The sequence below is a fragment of the Tyto alba genome, unplaced genomic scaffold (genome assembly GCF_018691265.1).
Source record: "Tyto alba isolate M040663 unplaced genomic scaffold, T.alba_DEE_v4.0 Super-Scaffold_19, whole genome shotgun sequence".
Lineage (NCBI taxonomy): Eukaryota > Metazoa > Chordata > Aves > Strigiformes > Tytonidae > Tyto > Tyto alba.
The window spans coordinates 11,213,593-11,234,531 of record NW_024881281.1 but is presented as its reverse complement, the minus strand read 5'-3'; the positions used below and the strand labels follow the sequence as shown (position 1 = coordinate 11,234,531).

The following is a 20,939-nucleotide window of genomic DNA, read 5'->3' as shown; positions in this document are numbered from 1 at the left end:
TGAAGGTACAAAGTGAAAGGTGATGGAGGGCCAGGCCCTGGGTCCTGTGAATCCACTGCACTGTGCATGTGGACGGGGTTCCCTTCCCCTCTTGCCCCAGCGAGCATACCGGCTGTGTATACCTCCACCATCTCAAAGCAAAGAAGCATAAAAACATCCCTTCCTGCACTTGGTGTATAAAATCCAATGAAAATATGAAGCAAACTAGGATTAATGCAGAGGTAAGGTCAGGGTGACTGTGGTTAAATCATGCATTCGTGATTCATGATTTCCCGAACAGCTTAAGCTGTTGCTGCCTATTGCTTCTGGAAATAACTTGGGCCTCTAAAAGACCTGTGTCCATTGCACAGTGAAAAGCAGTGCAGAGACTCAACCCTGCTCAGCCAGATAACAGAGCACCATGCACTGACCATTTTGGCCTTGAAGTGCTGGGCAGCATTTTCATTTTAGCACTGTGCTGGCTCCAGGAGCAGCTTGTGGGCTCTGGAAGCATGCTGCCTTACTGCACAGTAATAGATGCTCTTTAAGTCACTTACTTAGGAACTGCTGGACATTTTAGCTGTTTAGCATTTTCACAGGCTAAATCAATATCCAAAGGCCACTTCATAATAAAAGTGGATGTCAATCTGAAGGAAGGTGTGAGCAGCTTGCTTTACAAGTGAGGCCAGAAATGAGGTGCCATATGTCAAGGAGAAAATAAGAAAGAAAAGTGCTATGGGACTTAGCTAAGAAATGCTCATCTCAGTGCCAAGGAACAGGCTTGTTTCTCACAGGCTGGGATAGTAGATCCAAACAACATTTTGACTCTACTGTGTTTCTGAAAGGGGAGAAATTGGCACAGCAGCTTTTGGCAGCTGTGGCATAATTGATCCTCGAGTACCCCCAAGGGAGAAACCTGATCGGTGATGACTGCCTGAGCCCATACTCTGGTAAAGGGAAGAAAACACTCGTTAAGGGATGATGCCACACACTGTACCAGTGACATCAAATAGCCTCAACAGAAAACTTAAAATATATCTGAACCAAGAACATGTGAGACTTTCTTTAAATCTGATTGTGAAAATAGGTTTTGTATAAGTTATAATCACAAGACATTCAGGGATCACCGGTTTTCAGGGTTACATGTAGCACTGAGCTTTCTCTGTAAAATATAGTGCTACACAAGGCAAGAGCCTCAGTGGTGGTAGTCACTTGGAAGACGCTGTTAACAGGATTAAATGATCTGGCCTAAAGACCTGAACCTGCAGGTCCCTGGGAAGCTGCTGGATGATCTGTGCCACATGGCTTGAGCTGCTGCTCGTGACTTGGCTTTCTGAATTGTAATACAAATTATTATGGGGGTCATTTCACCTGTAAAGCCAGAGTAACTAGTGCAGTTGGTGAAAGATCTAGGTTCTTAACAGTTCTAAGTAACCTTTAAGTCACATTGGGTACCTAGTTTTGGAAACCCAGCTTAAATAGATACTAGACAGAGATTTTATGAGACTGGGAGGATGTTTAACCATCAAGCAGCTGCCTGGCGAGAGCCCCTAGAAAATAAAACTTCAGCAACGCTTACCATGAATTCCTATCATGTGCTCAAGAATTAATACCCTCTCAGCTAAAATCTTCAGAGCTTCTCTAAGTTGTTGAACACCTTCTCCCTGCAAGAAGGAAAAGAAAGCTAACATTGGTATATGTTGCAGAATTGGCTTCTTGTTCCTAACGTTGCCCCCATAATGCCAGACTATGCAGTGTGCATGTTTAAACAAGAAAAGATGCAAAAGGGGAGCTAAGCTGCAAGGGTTAAGTAGGAATGCAGAAGGAATACCTATTTAAAAAAAACCTCCTCAGTTATACCCCATGTTTGCAGAGCCTCTGACCCAAAGCCAAGCCTTTCAGTTTGGTTCCTCCTTCTGCAGTGGGCCAAACCCAGGGTGTATATTCCTGTCAAACCCTTATAATGTGCAGCTTATGTTAACAACTATGTTGAACTACCTGGAGAACAGGTTTTGCTCCCATCTGACATGTACTCTGAACATCAGGGAGTTACCTGGGCTTGCTCTTTGTTGGTACACCAGGAAACTGGGACGTGTGGCTAGCACCATCTTGTTGCTTCTTTATAAACTGGAACGGTAGTGTGCAAGCCCATCCTGATGGGCTTCATCCTGCCTCTCACAGAGCTCCTAGCTGGGCCACATGCTGCCTGGAGCCCGTCCACATACTGTCACATACACTCAGGCTGTAGTTTGTTGCCCCTGTTGCCTTAGAAATGGGCTTGAAGGGACAGATAGATGGTGGGAAGTATTTTAGGGTGGGAGAGCAGAGATGTGAGAATTCCAACTCTCTCTCAGCACATGCAGTTTGATCTATTCTGGGGGTCTGTCCCTGGGCTGGTGGGAGGGACAGTGGGGCAGTAATTCCCCGCCATGTAGCAGCTCTGTGTGGCTGAACAGCCACTGCGGACTGAGGAGGTGTTTGGATAGCACGCTGAGAAGGGCAGCTGACAGTGTGGCCAAGGAAATCGCCAGGGCCAGGATTTCTAGCATGTGTTAAGATCAAGCCCAGGGTTCAAATCATCTCTTGCTCTGCACTTCTGACAGTGCATAGGACCTCTGCCCTCCACAGAGCAGCTTGCCAAAGGGCACATGGCTGAAGCACAGTAAAGAGACAAAAAGAAAAGTAAAACAACAGTGGAAATACATGCTTACATCAGCACCTTTGTCACCTTCCTCACCCTTCTTGCCTGGTTCACCCTAAAACAGACAAGAAATGGAAATTTGTTTTCATGTGACTGAGGACCCTGTCCAGGATCATTTGCATCCCTCCCCTTCAAATGAAAAAATTAAAGGCAGAAGAGTTTCACCAGCAGAAAACAAACTGACTCTCTGGTACTTCATGCCAAGGGCCAAAGTGCTTTCATGAGCTCTGGCCTGGCTCCCACCAGCTTCCCAGGAGCTCATCACCATTTCTAACACTGACGAACTTGGTCAGGAGTGGCCAAGCTGCAGGAGAAGCTGGCTGCCGTGGCCTGGGCCCACAACAATACTATATACATCTCATGAAGTTCTCAATGAGCAATGCTTTTATCTCACACCGAGATAAAAATACTGTTCCACTCCCTCAAAAGTGCACATGTTCATCTTTGATTTAGAACATAAAATCCTCCATTCTGCTTTCATTAATTAGTCACATCACTCTCTGCCTCTGAAGATGCTCATTAAGCTTTTCTTGAACAAAGATCCCTATGTGCTGTGAACATTGGTCTGATGTTCCCCCTCAACCAGGAAGTTCATGCATTTCTGAAAGAACAGATGACATGGAGAGATTAAATCACAAGTTAAACACGAAGCAATGGAAAGGGCTAACAAAGTGGTGAATAAAATAGAGTGGAAATGCCTGGGTTCCTCAGAACTTATTGGACATCCCTGAGGTACTTGCAAAGCAGGGGTGGGTCTGGGAGGAAGGACTGAAGAAAAGCTTGTGTGAATTATACAAAACGATGAGGTAGAATTAAGGAAGAGAGAAGAGAAACCTTCCAGAGGACCTAGGACCTCTCTAGATGCTGCCAGCCAGAAAAACCCAACTTGCTCCACCAGCTCACTTTCAGCCAACCTTCATCTCCACTGGTTGTTTGCACACTAGCCATATGTGCCAGTGCAGACATCTCCTGTGTGCATCTGTCCAGGTATTGCCAAGAAATCATTTGGAGACATCTTTTAATCTCATTAAAGGGTTTCCAGCTCAGCTTGGCAGACCAAGGTGCAAAAGGGAGTTGAGAGCTGCCGATGTACTTTGAGTTGTTTAACGGTGCCCACCCTTGGGCTCTGGTAGTGCCAGGAACCTCACGGGGCAGGGAGGGGGCTTCTGTCAGCCAAGGTTTGCCTAGAGGGGATCTGCAAGCAAAGCACATCTCCTCTGCTGGAGTGATGCCTTCCTGATCACGGCATTTCAGCACTACCCTTAACATGCAGGAAGACTTTCATTTGCAGGGGAATATGTTAAGGTGAGGTTGCCTATGGAACAAATGTCTAAGCTGGAGACAGTTGACCTAAGCATTGCATCTGAGAGAGCTGGTTGAACCAGCTGCAGTCCAGCTAGGTGGTATTTACGGTGCCAGGCAGGCACCAAACCCACCTGAGTCTTGCACACACCCGCAAGTACATCACTTACAGGAAATCCCTTAATGCCCCTCTCTCCAGTCAGACCTGCTTGCCCCTGTTGGAAATAAAGTAAGTGTCATTAGGAGATATTTTTCCATTTGACAAGAACATAGTGTAATTTTTGCTAGTGGAATTAAGATGGCTTAATGAAAAACCTTACACTTGGGATAATATGAAAAAAATTTCAGTCCCTTGACGTTATCACTTAGAGACAGCAAAAGGGGTCATGGTTTTCTGTCAAGTATCAGCTCCAAATCCCATCACACTTTGGAGAAGTTTGGTTCGATATAGAGCTACTCAGCTCAGTACCCTCTCAGTAAGACGATTAGCAATTTTTTGAACTTTACAGCAGTCAGTTACATTATACCAGGAAGGAATTTGGCTGGAAATTTGTTTCTTACAAGATATGACATTCTTCTCTCTAGTAAAACTGATGGGCTGATGCTGCCTCAGACAGCAAACAGAGCCCAGGACTCCCACAGAGCACTGATTTAATCTGCCTCCTGCTCCATACACACATCCATGTGTTAACCCCAACAGCTACTGATCAAAACACACGTACAATATTTTGGTTGGTTTGTTTCTTTTTCCTGCTGTGCTAATTTTCACATTGTTCTCAGCAGGGCTTTTTTTGTTCTTTTTTTTTTTTTTTTTTTTTTTTAATCAGAAACATTTTGAAATGGTATGTGTTGGTTTGGGGCAGAATGCCACTGAACTGAGCATTTTTTTCCCTCTGTTTTTATCCGCAGCACTGGTTTCCCATCCTGGAGCACTCTGGGGCAGGGCAGAATCCCTGACCAGGAGAACAGCTATAGATTATTTAACAAGAAAGCAGGAGCTTGGGAAGGGGAGGCAAAATTTAAAAGCATCTTTAGAAATCCTTTGATGAAACAGCCACATATTTAACCTGGCTCTTCTCCCCCAGAAATACACAGAAACAAACCCATCCTTTTCCCCCCAAAAAACTACCTAGCTGGCAGCAGCTTTGTGTAATATTTTCCAGAAAGGGACATCTGCTTTGGTTTTGTGTCCATCAAACTGCTGCTTTGTATAAAACCAATGGGCCTTGAGCATCTACAAAACATCACTACGGAGAGCTGCGCAGTGCTCGGTGAGCAGCTAGCCAGCACGAGACAAAGGCCTGTATTGACACGAAGAGCGCTGGGAGGAAGGCCCAGTTTGTCAGGTGCTCTGAGCATCTTCAAAGGGAAATACCTGGATTCTGCACTGGAGGGAGTAAGGCCTCTGAAAAAGCACAGGCAAGAGGCAAATCACAGAGAGGAGACATAACAACGCACTCAAAATACATAAACAGAGTGTTCTCTATGTCCAGGAGGAACAGAAAGGATGTTATCAGCTTAAAGGGGATCAAAGGATATATAGGCTGGATGTCAGAAATATCTTTTATCCCAGGCCCTCACTAGCTGCACCTCTGAAGACTGCCTGGAGATGATGTGCTGTATCCCCCACTGTCACTGTTTAAGAATAAGATGAACAGAGGCTGATCGTGAGTGGCACACGTATAGATGTGCCATCCAGGGAATGCGCTCAGACTGCTTCAGGTCTTGTGTACGTCTGTTCTCTCTGAGATTCAGCAGGAAGAATGTATAATAACATTTTCTCAAATCTCAATAGATATTGTAAACCCTCCTATGCTTTTCCTTGCAGCTGCACAGCTCCTCTGCTCTGTGTAAAGCTAGACCTAATTTGTATCCACCAAACCCAAAATTGCAGCATGCAGTTGTCAAAACCAGCATTCAAATCCACACTCACAAAAGACAAAAAGCACACAGAACATCCTACAGAAATTCTGCCAGAAAAAGCTATCAGCTTCACTTTCCACACTAACAGAGGAAGGACAGGAAATAGAATTTATTTTTTCTATTTAGTAAGACATTCTGACATTTGAAAATCTCATTTATCCCATACCCAGAAGGAGAGTTACAATTCTGAATAGCTAGCAAGGAGGGAACAAAATCAAAGTCTAAAGGATTTGTCTGTACTGAATGGAGACAGTGCAACAAAGCTTTTGTTTCAAAATAAGTGTAGTCTTAGCAATATGGTCAACCACAAACTAAAGCAAAATGTTAAATGAATCATTGAGGAAAAGCTCTTATCAGTTTCCTGGATGGAAACTTGACACTGTGCCATATACCATGCCTTTTTTTTTTTTTTTTTAACTGAGAATTGACATTTAATGGCAATGAGCTGTAGTTGGTAACCTGTGCTGAAATCTCATCAGTTAAGGTTTTGCTCTCTATCAGAATCTTAAATGCTAGTCCCAGAAGTGCATCAGTCTCTAATCTATTAGTAAAGCCAAAACATGACCAAAGTGACTGATCTGCACAAGGAAACTGTTATTAAAAAATTACTAACAGTCACTTAAAATGGTGATTTCTTATATAAGAACAGGAACCAAGCACCCAAAACAATGTGCAAAGATACTCAAATAAAATGGAGCTTTTTAGAAGCATATGTGCTCCATCCTCAGACATCCACTGCTCCTTGATGTGAAGTGCCTCGGGAGGGAATGAAGCAAGCCACCCAGACTTGCTCTCCTTGCACACAGTCTGGACTGAGGAACATCGTTTAAGTCTGTTGCTGGTTATTCTCATGAATTTGGGAAGTCATAAAATTGAAGTTCACCAATTTGCATTTGTCTTTCTTGGCTCTTTCAGACATCCCTCTGTCTTTCGGATTGGAATAATGAACAGAAATGAAGAAGAGGAGATACTGTCATATGAGGGAAGCATTTCATCTACAGCCAGCCATTTACAGGTGGTGACCTCCACGTTCACCTCCATCTATGTGATGGTAAAAGTGACACTTGGAAGAAAAGGGAATTTGTTTCCTACAGCTGTGGCATAAAGCTGTGTCAATACAGCCACCACTGCATACATCCATCATTTTAGAGGTACCAACCAATATTTTTCTCCTTATCTTTCTTCCTTTGTCTCTACTCCACACTAGGGTCTTTGTGATGGCGCAGTGCGTCTGTGCCCACTTCTATAGCTTGCAGGTCTAATTGCTGAATGATCCTCTACCACGTACTACATTCTCAAATGGTTTTGTGCTCCTAGTTCCTCTCAGAGAAGATTTCAAAAGCCATGGCCTTTTGGAGAATAAGCTGAACAGAAGGAGCTGAAGGCCCAAATGCCACTTTGCAACCCTTCCTGATGCTTGAATGCGGGACTGGGAATCTGCCACATTTATATCCTTCATATATTTTTCTCTGTTTTTTCCTAAACTTCACCAGTTTGGAAATAACATTCAAACAGCCCTTCTATCTATGTTTAGTTATTAAGGTTTGGCAACCCATCAAGGACTGAGGTATAGCACATAACCATCTGAAGAACATCATCTCAATATTCTAAATACACTAAGAACATCATTTGACCTGGGGAATAGCTTTGGTTCAGGAAAAGTCTGATGAGCTTTTACTGCCTTATGCCACAGAAGGAAGAGTTCAGTTAGACCACCCAAAATACTGCACACTAAGGCATGTTGGTTGGCAGAAGAAAGTTGCTCTCCACAAGCCTTTATGTACGATGTATTTGCTATTTCTACCTGAATCTCTTTAGGGAACACCAGAGTTTGCAAGCAATTCAACCCTTTATCTGTACAGTAAGCCATCATCTTGGTTCTTGCAGAAGACCTAGAAACTCTACATTTAAAATCATTCATGGCTGTAGTCCCACAGAATTTGAAAGACCTATTCTGTATAGAATTTCTGAGGCATCACCCCAGATGTTGCTGGGAATCTCTGTGTGTGTGTAAAACCTTACTCTCTCTCCTCGGTCTCCTTTGGAGCCTTTTGGCCCGGGTTGTCCTGGAGAGCCTGGTAAGCCCTAGAAGAGATGCAGAACAAGAAGGAATTAATTTCTACCGTGCATCCTTTGTGTAGGTGTAGTGAATACATTTCCCAGTGATCCTCAGATCCTGAAAACCTCATACGCCCATTAAGCAATTGGGCTGGATTCTCTTTTACCCTCAAGCAACAACAATGGAAGCTCTGTCTGCAGATATCCTGAGACCTATAGTTTCTGCATATCCCTCTATTTGGCTCTTTTAATGCACTGTAGGCGACTGATGTAACATTTTTTAAGGGGTTGGTATGACAGGATAGTTCTTGTTCTCCGTTACCAAGAAGAAATTAATACACAGTATGGTTAGCTTAAAAATCCCCACTACTTTCCCTCTCTTCATAATTGCCTCAGTGGGTGGCATAAGTAAGCATACATGCCTGAAAATTAATTGGATTGTGCAGTGGAAATTATTTTGAAGCCATTCACTCACCCTAATAAACAATTTTCAAATTAAACCCAATCTCTACTAATAATTTTACTCCCTGGGTTGAATAAATCTATAAAACAGTCACCAATGGATAAGAAGGGCATAGTCTCCAGACTTCTACTAATGGAACTGCTTTGCAGAAATCGATCCAAATTCTTAACTTATCCACCCAGTGAAGCCACAGCTATAAACCAGACAGGGAGAGGACAATATTGTTCATTTATATGCATCATGTCAGCTCCCCACGACCATATGCAAGATGCTTTTTTCCACCTCAGGTGACTTGCACATCGCCTTGGAGACAGCAGCAAATGAGACTACTGCTCCACTCCAGACTGCTGGTGATTTAAGCCAACCTGCTTAACAACAGCCCCCAGAGACCCCCACCTCTCAGCATCCAGAGAAATGTGCTTTCAAGGCATTGCTGCGAGGAGCCTCAGCATCTGGTCAAGCGGCCCAACAAGATTGGGCAGTGGTGTTTTAAGGGTCTAAAGGAGGAGCATTCTCCTAATTTCAGCTGGGAGGCAGCAATGCTCACCATTAGCATGTTGCTCCTTGCCTGCAGGCAGCCCCACCAGCTCGCCACCAAGCCTCCAGCTTAGCTACATCTCCCCTGGCCCCACAAAAGATTCAGAAACTCAGGCCAGGTTTAGGAGGCTAACTACAGCTGCCAAACGAGGCAGGGCACCCACCAGACTTGGCCCCATGTCAAACATGCAGCATGAACAAAGCTTTAAGTGTCCATAAGCATCTTTTGCTCTTGACAGCTCTCAACAGTGACTTTCAGTGCATGATTACATGGAGACACTCAAGAACATTGAATTCCACAAATCTGTTATAAAAAAAAAAAAATTATAATGTGTGCTGCATGTGAAAAAGCCAGACTCTGCTACAGAACCTATTTATGAACTGTGAATTACCTTATATTTAATCACGTTAAACTGCATCTGTCATTTTGCTGCCAAATTTCCCACTGTGTTCATATCTATCTGGAATTTCTCATTGTTCTCCAGAGCATTCACTAATTGAAATGATTCTGCTACCCTGGCAAACTTTCATTAACCTGCTGTCTATTGCTTCTTCAAACTGATTAATAAATACATAGTAAAAACCTCCTTTCTCTAATTTCTAGCAATTCCAAACCTCTTCTTATCAGGATATAAATTACATCCCTCTGCTAAGTTACTTAATGTTTCTCTCTCTCTCTCTGTTCTTCAGTCATTTTTATCTCTTTAGTCATGTTAGATTCCTTTGAAATATTTGATGTTAGTAGTTTACCTCCACATTAAGCAACACTCTTCCCAAAACTGCAGTCCCTTTCTATCAGCCAACCACAATTTTGGGTAGTTTGGCAGTTCACTGTTCATCATGACTTCACTTCTTTCCATTTAACCGGCTTTTTCCATCCATGTGAGTACTTAGCCCTTTTCCTATTACAGATTCTTTTGAGTGAGTTGATCACACTGCATTATTACCTAGCCCCTTCCACAATTTTTGTATCAATAAATAATCAAAATGATGGGAATCTGAGGTATTTTTCTCGAATAGAAAGTGCTATTTCTCAAAAGCTAAGCTTAACAAATACACTTTGGTGAATTGGTGAATTCCCATTGATGGTTTTTTTTTGTTCTTTTTATGTGTTCCACAGGAAATGCAGTATTTTTCTATCACTGTGTTAGTAAAGCCCATGTCAAATCCTTTGCATCAACTCAGGCCACAGTGAAGTGTTTTGACACAGCAACAGCAAGATGTGTTGCTATGATTAAGGGAAAAATCTGAAAAGCACAACCATTTCAACCTCTCAATATAATTCAGAATGAAAAAAAAAAGTATTAAAATAACAGAATTTCATGGTGAACAAAACATCAGATCTGAAACTTATAAACTACTCTCCCTCCTTGTACAATGTGAAGATGTTTCGCAGACTTACTTGTGATCCAGGGACTCCGATGGGTCCTGGTGGCCCTTTGGGTCCTGATGCACCTGGTGGCCCTGGTGGGAATCATCATTTGGGACAATTTTAATGAGATTTAGAAGGAATAACCCTAAATTCCAAATGCATGCACTTCCTTTCATTCCTCTGCTTAGTCTCTCAATGGGTGAGAGCTGTTCATCCATCACAGGACTACAGCATAAGCGCTTCATCACACACTGGATTATTGGATACCCACATCCTGATATAATATATCCCTGTGCCCTAGGGAAGATGTTAGAGCTCTGGGAGGAAAAAAAAAAGTGAAAATAAGCAGGAAGGATGTCAGTAACATGCTGCATATCCACTGTTTAAAATGACAACTTTTGAGAAAACTTAAACTAGATCCATGAAACAGCTACATCAGAGCAAGATACTACAGTTGCTGCTTCTGAAACAGAGTCTCGTTGGTGGCAAGGGAATTCTGCAAGGCTGCTACAGTCTGTCTCTCTAGTGTTCTCAGAAAATTGATGATGAACATGAAGGAAACAGGGTTTGGACATAGCATGAGAGGCTGAGTGGGGCAAAGCAAAGCACTGTCTTGTTCTTTGCTCACTCCAATGGCAGTAAATTATTTTAAAGTCTGTACCACAGAAGAGCCTGCTTCCAGGACAAGTTAAACACTGTCTAAACAGGTCAACTTTTTTTTACACAGTCACTTAACAGATTAATTCCTTCTGGAAAAATAATTATATCTAAACAGTAGCTGTTAAATTATACCTGCATATGGGAGACAGGATATTTGCTTAGTCTGAATTTAGCAACACTCCTCTCTGCTTTAGTAGTCACAACCCTCAAGATGAAACAATGTGGACATTATACAGAAAGTACAGCTGAATCAGCCTCAATCATTAACGCACCATACAAATCCTTAAGAATAAAGGAACTGAAGGATAAATTAAAGGCCCTCATAATGAGAGGAAAAGCCTTTTCTGCAACTAATGGAAGTTCACTCCTAAATATGCATCATACTGGGAAGTGGTGATGTTTGCAGGAATACTATCATTTAAGCCACCCCTCAGCACAGAGAAAAAGAAGATTTGCCACTGAAATTTCATCCCAGATTCTGATTTCAGTTATACTGGTGACTAGCTCAAACCAGCTCCAAAGTCTGCAAACACATCACAGAGCAGCCGGTCAGATTCTGCTCAGTGGAGCTCTAAAGTGACAGGACAGGATTGGAGCAGTGGTGGGAACAACCCTGCTCTCATAAAGGGATTCACTGGACAACCCATTCTTAAAGACAGTCTTTAATTATTCCCTTCTCAAGATGTACCCTGCCAAAGGTAAAACAATCTGCCACTATCATCAGATAAAAAACCTGGTTACTTCTTGCCACCCTTCCCACTGCCCTACTGCCCTTCCAATGAAGACCACTTGCCTTCCCTGCAGGCAACCCACAGACCGCTCCAGTCTCCATCAGAAGTTTCTTTTGCTCATCTTCCCCATCATTACGGGTTTGCAGCTCAACCGAGTTAATTACCTGGTGGCCCAATGGGGCCCGGGGCTCCCCGTGGTCCTGGCAGGCCAGCCATGATGGTGTCTATGACGGTGGAGGCCAGCTGGGGTTCTCCATCTGCGTTCAAGAGCAGAGCGGTTAGTGTCCCTGCAGCAAGAGCTGCTCAGTCCCAGCAGAACTTCTCTCCAAAATCCTTTGGCGCCTGTTGCTGGCCAAGGCCAGGCACTGCTTCAGGATGCAAAATTTGGACTTTCTGAGCAACTGCCCTTTGCTCTCTAAGGACACAGGCTGCATCCCCCAGACCTGCAGAGCTGCTCATCCCACCTCTGATAACCCCAGAGAAGTTGTCCTCTCTGACAAAAAATTGGTGTTTCTGCACACCTATATAATCCTACCTTTGAAGACTACAGCAGATTAAGAGTAGCTCTGCGCTGTACAGCAATAACTGACCCCAAATTTGCCAACTCCAAGATGCTTCTGGCTACCTGAGAAATCAAACATGGAGCTGGAGGTCCCTCCTGCCTGGCATCAGTGAACCGCCGAGCCAGTCCGGCAGTCTTGGAAATCCTCACTAACCCAGCAAGCCCACCCTGCCATCGAGGTGGTGGTGGGAGATATCCTGAAGTCTGAGGATGCAGAAAAGTCTGGGGAGAGGCTGTTCTCTGCTTCCTCCACGTACTCAGGAAACTCACTGGCCATTTAGGATTATTTTAGGTGTTCAACTGGCCAGCTTGGGCAGGTTCACTGAGTTCTGGGAAACAGAAGGAAATGGGAGTGCAGCAGGGAGGGGAAAGGCATTAGCAGGAATGGAGGAATTTTGTGCTTTTGAACATCTTTCTCAGTCCTCTTCTGTTAGGAATAAGAATCAGCAGCCTGTAGCTGCCCCCATCCTCCCTCATACTTGAACTGATAGGCTTACTGCTTCAGCTGGTGACTGAATAGAAAAAACAGAATTACATATAAAGAAGCAACCCTGACTACTTTATGCAATTCCAAAATCATATTCAACAACCCCATTCCCTATGGACCTGCACTGTAGTGTCCTAGTAGTCTGAGGAGGTACCTGTATGGCAGGAATCTTTCATCTGAGCATTCCACAATGCTGTTTGACAGTTGTGGAAACCTAGGGGAAAAAACTCCATGACTGACCAAGACACCAAGGTCACAAAGCAAGAAAGGGAACCCCCATGTCCTGATGCTAAGATTTGCAATACGTTATCCTGACCAGTGCTATAGGATCAACTGTGTATTTCATGTTGGCTACTGGTCATTGGGATAATAAACCCTCTGAAGAGTCCACTTTTTGCATAGCTGGACACCACCACGCACGTATAATGTCCATCTCCTCCTGCCCGTGACCTCAAACTTCTTCATGTTTCCTTTTACCCATCCCTTTAACTCGTCACAGTAAAATTCAAGGGAATCTTCTGCAGGTGTAAAAAACTGCAAATGTCTCATTACTATATTGATGCAAACACCAAGTCACACCAGGAAGATCAGAAGGATGTTTGTTTACTCTGCAGAGTCCAGCCTAAAGGACGTAAGGTGAAAATACATTATGAAGCCTTTTTAACCTCTGGAGCATTGGCATAGATAGAGAGGACTTTCAAGCTAGTTGCTTGAAAGCAGTTCCTAGGGAAAACTGTGAAATCTCTTTAACTGCCAAGGATGACAGTACATCTCTGCAATGCCTTCCTGGCAGCAGAACAGCACAAGATCTAACCCAGATTCCCCCGAGAGCCAAATTTTGTGCCTAAAGCCTGAATGCAAACAGGTATTTCTATGACTATTGTTTCTAACCCCATCCATCTTCCCTTCTTCACAGCTCTTAAACAAAACAACTGAGACTGTTTTCATGTTCAGAAGGAAAGGTACCCAAGTGAAGTGTGTAATCCAATTAATTTGAGTTTTATTTGACCATGTCAAAATCCATCACAGCTTGAGAGTAAAATGAAGTTGGGAAATGAGCATCGAACAGCAGTGAAGGCATTAGCAATTGCAGAACCTTTTGTTTTTAAGGAACATGTGGTCAACAAAATCAAATGCACATCCACTGAGAGGGGGGAGAGGATGGGCTGCAAACAACCAGGATTTGCTGGAGGTAAACCAGGGATAAAGATTTGGGTTACAAAACACTCCACCTAAAGGGGATATTATTATGATGACAGAGTTACTCCCACAAATCCACCAATCCTGACATTTGACTAAAGGTTATTTATGAAGGGCGATCCCGTAATTGTGACACAGAAGAGAGCTCTGCTCAACAGCCCTTGAGCTCAATAGCTCCTGATTTGGCCCTTGTAGCAATAGGAGTATGGACATGCAGGAACTTTAGACTGGCTCCTTCCTCAGCTGCCTGGCCAGGCAAAGCTCACTCAGATCAAGGCTTCCTTCCAGGATGAGCTCTGAATGAAACATACTGTGAATGAAATGGGATTGAAGTGTGTTAAAACGTAACCCTCACATTTTTTAGGGGACTCTCTCCATATTCCCGTAAAGCAGCAGGAAGAACTTCTATCTCCTTATAAAATCCCTCCTCCTTATAAACAGGGGGACATTCTGGGGCTCACTGCGGCTGGAGGTTATTATAGCAGCTGCAGAATAGCTCCAGCAAGAAATGGTAGCAGGAATCTTCCCTTCTCAGCCATCTCCTGTGCTGACCCAGGCTCTGCTGAGCTCAAGGGCTGGATTCTGTTTCGGTGCCTCTGGATATACCGAAGCAGAAGACAGACAACTGCCTGCCTCCTTTGAGAAGACCTGGAGACACGATTTACTCCAGGAGCTTTCCAACTCCTAGCCAAGCCAGGAGGAAGAGTGCAACCAGTCTGACCCAGGCAGAGATGAGCACCTACATTCTCTGGAAGAGGGCACAAACATCCTGCAAAGGGGAAACCTGGAACAGCACAGAAATACCCCGAACGAGGCAGTGAAACTTGCCCAGCCAGAGTGGCAAGGCATCTCAGAGGCACAGGTGTAAAGAGCTTTAAAAGCAATCTGTGTGGTTTTCTAAATCAAATGCCATTCTCTTCCTCTTCTCCTTCCCCTTCACTTCCTCTGCTCCATGCTCCCTTCCCCAGGAAGGGCTACGCATGGCAGCAGGCACTGGGATGTCACTTCACAAATCACTGTTCTATGCTCTTTTTCACCACTGATATGCTGGGCACACAGGCAAGCTGCCTGTGCCTCGCTTTCCCTACAAAATAGGTTAATGTTATCTCATGTGTCCTTTGCATAACTGAAATCTTAGAGATGTAAGAAAACATAGCCCTCAACAGAGTAAAAGCTGCAGTCTTTTCTCTTTTCCCTAAAAATTGTTTTAGCTTTAGAATGAGAAAGAGGACTGAGCTGACTCTAGACCACATACCCTATCCACTCATTTTTAAGTGGCAGAGAAAGCAAGTGATCCTTGTAGCAGCAGCCTCAGCAGTGCAGGATGGCAGTTTAGCTTCTGCCCTAGACCTAATGTTTCTAAGGGATAAATTCCCCCATTATAGGCTTGATTTGTTGAGACAGGATGGAAATGAAGTAATCCTGTCTTAATTTCTTTCTGCTACCTGATCTGGAGGGAGACAACTGGGACCAATTTCTTTACCACAGCACAGTGAAAGTGTGAGAAAATATTTGTCTCCCCATTTTTGGCTTCTGCCTGCTGATAAACATTGCCAACAGGAACTTGTTGCGACTAATAAAGGCATATGCATTAACCATGTTCAGGCAGAACCAAACACTGTACTACTGCTAATAATCTGATACAGTTTTCTCACATGCCCATTACCAGGAATATGCTTCCCTCTGCTGTCAGCAGCTGAAATCTTGTGTTTATAGTTTTCAGATGTGCTCCACTCAAAATAAATTAAAAAAAAACCCCTCTACCCAGACTTTACAAGGCTAGGTTTTATTGGTTGTAGAGGATCAGCTTTCTACCAACCTGTGGTAGGCAAAATCAGCCAACACACAAGCAAGATGGTAAGTTTTTTAAGAAAATGGTCTTGATATCGCCATAACTTTATCATGACCACAGAGATAACTCATACTTGCAGTGAGACCTGTATTAAGAAAAATTTTTTAAATGAGAAAACTTGTCATAAAGTTTTGGGCTACTCCTTCTGCAACCAAGAAATCCACTGCAGAAATGGGAGAGAAATACAGGGCTGCCCCAAATGAGCACCATTTACTCATGGTCCCCAAGTCCATGTGGGAGCCTGTTGCTGCCCACTGGCAGAATTAATGCCGATATTTATCCACTCATTTATCTGCTTCCTATTTTGGGTCAATACAGAGTTTACTCTTCTCACACATCAGCTGGGAAGGCCATGTAATCCATGACTTTATACACTTAAATTTATCCACTACGTTGCAAGAAAGAGTTTAATTTAAAGGGTGGTTGGAGGGAGGGGGCAGCAGCAGTACCCAAACCATCCTTAAGGATTCTTTGAAGTAAAAGGCTGAATGTAGAACGACACTGTTTAGTGCAATCCTGTAAGGCAGTGAGATGACTGTAATGCAGAAATTTCTCGTTATAAGGCTCATGAATGCAGCAGCTCAATCTATATTTTGTGAAAACCTTAGTATTGAACCACAATTAATTTCAACCTGCCCATACAGTCTAAGTAACTGAATATGAAATTGAGGTGTTAAAATTCTTCCCAAATTAAAAATACATCTGTTCACTTTCAGGAAAAGGAGTGTGGAGAGTGGAGTGGGTGGAAGGGAAAGGAGAGCTCTAAGAAAACTTTCAGACACAGGGAGACTTACTTGGCTGTAACTAATAGAACTAAGCTTTGAGGTTGGACGTGAACAGAAGAGCTGGGGAAGAGGCACAGTTGAAGTTTGGGGGAGCGGAGATGGGAGACCTGGCAGAGCCAGGCTCCAGGAGTTTACAAGCCAAGCGGAGTTACAGCTGAGCTCTGCTTTATCATTATCAGATGCCAGCTACACAAGACTGGACCAGAAAAATCAAGCCCAAATGGGAGAGCACTCAGGTAAGAGTGCATGATGTGCTTTTCCTAGAAAGCCTTTTCTTGCCATGTAAAGCACAAATCAAATAAATGTATTTTTAAATCACCATAGGTTCAAAGAAGCCCTGACCCTCCAGTTACAGGGAAGGCATAAATCAGTCTTGGTCTGGGTTTTCGACACTGTAATTCTGTGTTTTGCGTGGATGTGGGATAATGTTGATGCATCACAAATGCAGGTGGAAGACGCATCTGCGGGGGCAGGAAAAGACACACATTTAACAGATGTCCTCGTTACGTTATGTAATTTCAGATTTGCAAACCTTTGGTACTTACTCATTTCTGAGAAACCCTGAGCACCGTATCACTGCAACAGCGGCACCAAGAGGTCTCTCAACAGCACAGTTTCATTGCACCAGCACCTAGCCAGCCAGACTGCTGTATTTCTTTACCTACTTGTCTCTCGTGATGCTACCTGAGCTCTGCCATTTCAGCAGCTACTCATGATGGAAACTTAAAGGACACCAAATCGCCTCCTCAAAGCTATGGTGAACCCAGAAAACCAAGCACAACGAACAACCATAAATCCCCCAAACCATGTTCTCATTGATGGTTTTGGAAGACCAGTGACTTCCTCATTTTGGAGAGGGGAACCCCTCTAGCTTGTAAGTCAGTGTACAAGTTTCATCTTGAACAGGAACTTCCAAGAGACCCACACAATGGAGGCAGGTTGTCCAGCTGCTCCCAGGGAAGGCAGAGCCCTGGCAGAGCCTGGCAGGGAGGTGGGAGGAAGAGTTGAGCTGCTCCGTGCCTGCCCACTTTGCTGAAGTACCAGAAAAAAATGGAAACCAAGGAGGAAACTTACTTTCTTTTTCAGCTGTGGGCTGGAGTGAGTAGAGGACCCCTTGTTGGAAGGTAAGAGGGAGGCTTGGGGTGGCTGGTGGCCCTGGAGGACCTGGGGGACCTGGGATCCCGGTTTCTCCTGGAAGTCCTCTCGGTCCTTGAGGTCCCAACAGCCCTGTTGCAGAGGCAGTAGAGGATGTGTTAGTGCATTCGAAGATGTGGTAATGATGCCACCATGTAAAAAGGCAGTAAGAAGACAAAGGATTTCTGTCCTGAACTGTAACTATGGGAATCAGGGTCTTAGGGGGACATAGGAACAGCTTCCCAGATTTCTATTATGTGCCTTTAGCATCTTCCTCTATAAAGCAGATAGCCTTACTTGGCTCAAAGGTATTGTGAAGCTTAATTCCTAGATGAGTAAAATCTGAGGCTGAGCAAGAAACTAAAGGCAGCATGACATGAAATCAAGCGCTGCTCTTTCTCTTCCCCTCCACGTACACCTGTATATCACCTTATTGACAGGAAAGCACAGAAAGAACAACAGACACCCCGTCAGTCCAGCAGCAGACCAATTCCACTTCTTATGGGGCTGAAAGGCTCTCATTGCAAACTGAGAAACCAAGAGTCAGACACATCCTTGGCCAGACATTAGCCACGGCCATTGACAGGATGCCAGAAAATGCCAAAAAGAATTCGGGGCCACTCTCACATTTAAGGTATGCTCCAAGTTTCTAATCTTTCCTGAGCTCTGATTTACAAGGCACAGCCTTTTAGATGCATACAAAGCACAGAGCCTGAGGTCTGGCACCTATTACGTTGTATACGCTTTCATCCAAAGATTTAGGGACATTTTGGGGATGAAGAAAGTCTCCTAGCTCAGGAACAGAGTATACTCTGAAAGAACGGCCTCATAACCTTTTCCCTTAACATACAAAAGCATCGTTAGTTTGACATCCTGGCATCTGACGGCTTGACACAAATGGTGGAGAAAAAAGGGAGTTAAAACAGGCACACAGCGAGAGGGTTAAACAGGCAATGCTCTCATCCAAAGGCTGACAGATCAGAGACTGGTTTTTACAGCTCCTGAGCAGGATGGGGAAACATGATCCTGCTCTGCAGCTTTCCAGGACAAACGCTCTCCAGCTCCATGGGAAATCCCAGGGTCTGTCACAGCTCATGCAGGCAGTTGCCCTCTCTGAGAGCTGCTGCTGGTTTCAGTGCGCAGAGGACTTGCTGGAATGGATTCAGTACCAACTGAAGATGCTCAACATCTGGTGTGTCCAGCCTTTTATAATCTGTTGTCACAGGTAATTTGTATAAAGTGAAATATCTATTGTGGTAGCACTGCTTTCCTTCAGGACTTACCTGGTGGCCCCGCCGGGCCCCTCTCACCAGGTTGTCCCTTCTCTCCTTTAGGTCCTGGTGGGCCTGGAAGACCAGTTGGTCCAACTGGGCCTGGAGGACCAACCTGTCCTGGCAGCCCTGAAAACATTCAGAAAGGTAATTAGTTGGAGGCTAGGACACTGCTGAGATCAGAAGGTTTTTAGCAACGTAGAAACCAGAGGAGAGGGACTTAAAGATGCAAGAGGGAGCATTGCAGCTTGGCACTGACAGGGCGGCACTGGTGGCAAATGCTGGCTGGTATGTAGGGCAAAAGAGCCAGACTGGACCTTGCTTCTCCTCTTCTTCCTCCAATCTTTAAAGAAACACGCATGTCCACACGCACCAGGCCCACCCCAAGAAGTCAGCAGGATGTGTAGCTCCACACGGGACGTGCTGGTCAAAGCTAAACTGAGCCCACACCGTCCCCTTCCCAAGGTCTGGTCAGCTCTGGGCAGGGTCCAGCTGGTCCCCCAAGCACTCCTTTGCTACCTTCATCCAGACACGTGTCAGCTCCGTGGCAGTTCCAGCGTATCAAAATACACAAAAAAATATTTGCAAAAGCAAAGCAAACCCAGTCTCCCACTTGCTCTGGCTGATATATGCATACTACCCAGAGATTGTGCATCAAAGGTGTTTCATCAAAGATGTTTCCCTGTTTTCTCATGTTTTCATTCATCTAACAAGCATACCATGCTGTGCACAAGCATTCTTCATCCCAAACTCAAATTGCACCCACACTTTTGAAGTAACTAGATGTTGCTAATTTATATCAGTGAACAGGGTGCTGAGCAAACCCCTCTGGAAATACCAGTAGCACAATGACTACAGCCCAGTGATATGCTTCTTGGCAAGTCCAACTCAGACCCCCAGTAAGCCTAGGAAAGGTGCAGGCAGCGTTTGTAATCTCAAAGTGACTATTTCTGATGACACTAAATAAAATCCTAATGCTGTTTCCTTTAGACTATCAAAATAATAACAACACTTGGCAATTTTACAGTGTTTTTCAGAAAAACACTGCGCATCTTTGGCTCACAAAAGTAGTAGCTGCTTTGGAAAGGTACACTTAAATACTGTGCAAACATTAGTGAAGCCTTTAATACCCGAGAGAGGTGGGAGAGTTAGTCTGTCTCAGATTAAGTAGTTAATGGTTACAATAAAGTCATTAATTGCCAGAGCCAAGAGTCAGAGGTTCCTGGTTTCTGGGCTACCAAAGGGCTTTGAGTATTTGAAAGCAGTGGCAGATACAAAGCCAGAGCAGGATCTGAGTCCAAAGTTCAGTGCACTCAGGTGTTAAGTTTTAGTCTGTATATTACGTATGACCATCACCCAGCAGAGCACAACTTAAATTGAGAGAAACTCTTAAGCAGCATCCTTCCTCTTCCCTGGTATCAGAAGAGGTACTGAACTCTCCAAGAGCAATGCCAGGAGAACCTGCTGCACGTAGGGGGTGGGGGAGAATGGATATGAATAGAGGGAGAGAAGGAAAACGGGAGACAGGCTGGCCAACTGACACCTTCACAGCTGGTACCAAAGGGAACAGGGCTACATAATAAAAACCAAGGCTTGCACGATTTGCAGCTCCCACATTTGGATCCCGTTCCCCCTCCAGGTGTGGGACAGCCCACCTGGGGCACAAAACCTTGCCCCCCTCAGACATTCATCTGAACTCTCTGCATTTCTCAGAACAAAGCAATAATCTCTCAATATTAGACCCCCTTGAAAGATTCCCCTTCCTCTCTTCTTTTGCCATTCTGGAGAGACGTCCAAATTATTTTTTCTTACAAAAATGAAATCTATCCATCTCCAATCCATGGTGAAACTGGGCAGAGTGCTTTGTGTGGGAGTCTGTGCCTGTACGTTTGTTCTATTCAGTCACCAATAAAGATCTGATT

The 20,939-nt window shown here is 44.2% G+C and overlaps 1 protein-coding gene and 1 long non-coding RNA gene across 7 annotated transcripts in view; one reads left to right on the top strand and one right to left on the bottom strand.

Annotated features, from left to right (window-relative positions):
* Window positions 1–7,916, top strand: part of LOC116964435 — an 83,565-nt gene extending 75,649 nt beyond the window's left edge. The window contains exon 3 of the long non-coding RNA XR_004408749.2: window positions 6,821–7,916. This is a non-coding gene — a long non-coding RNA (uncharacterized LOC116964435). The remainder of the gene's footprint in view (window positions 1–6,820) is intronic.
* COL26A1 (collagen type XXVI alpha 1 chain) overlaps window positions 1–20,939 on the bottom strand; it is a 180,405-nt gene that overhangs the window by 7,016 nt on the left and 152,450 nt on the right. For 5 of the 6 annotated variants that reach the window (XM_042791594.1, XM_042791595.1, XM_033004055.2 and 2 more), the window contains 8 exons: window positions 19,030–19,146; window positions 17,687–17,839; window positions 11,891–11,983; window positions 10,366–10,427; window positions 7,928–7,990; window positions 4,153–4,197; window positions 2,691–2,735; window positions 1,559–1,643 (listed from right to left, as the gene is read on the bottom strand). In XM_042791594.1, the coding sequence (XP_042647528.1) occupies window positions 1,559–1,643; window positions 2,691–2,735; window positions 4,153–4,197; window positions 7,928–7,990; window positions 10,366–10,427; window positions 11,891–11,983; window positions 17,687–17,839; window positions 19,030–19,146 (663 nt within the window). The remainder of the gene's footprint in view (window positions 1–1,558; window positions 1,644–2,690; window positions 2,736–4,152; window positions 4,198–7,927; window positions 7,991–10,365; window positions 10,428–11,890; window positions 11,984–17,686; window positions 17,840–19,029; window positions 19,147–20,939) is intronic. The other variant, XM_042791596.1, reaches the window with a different exon arrangement.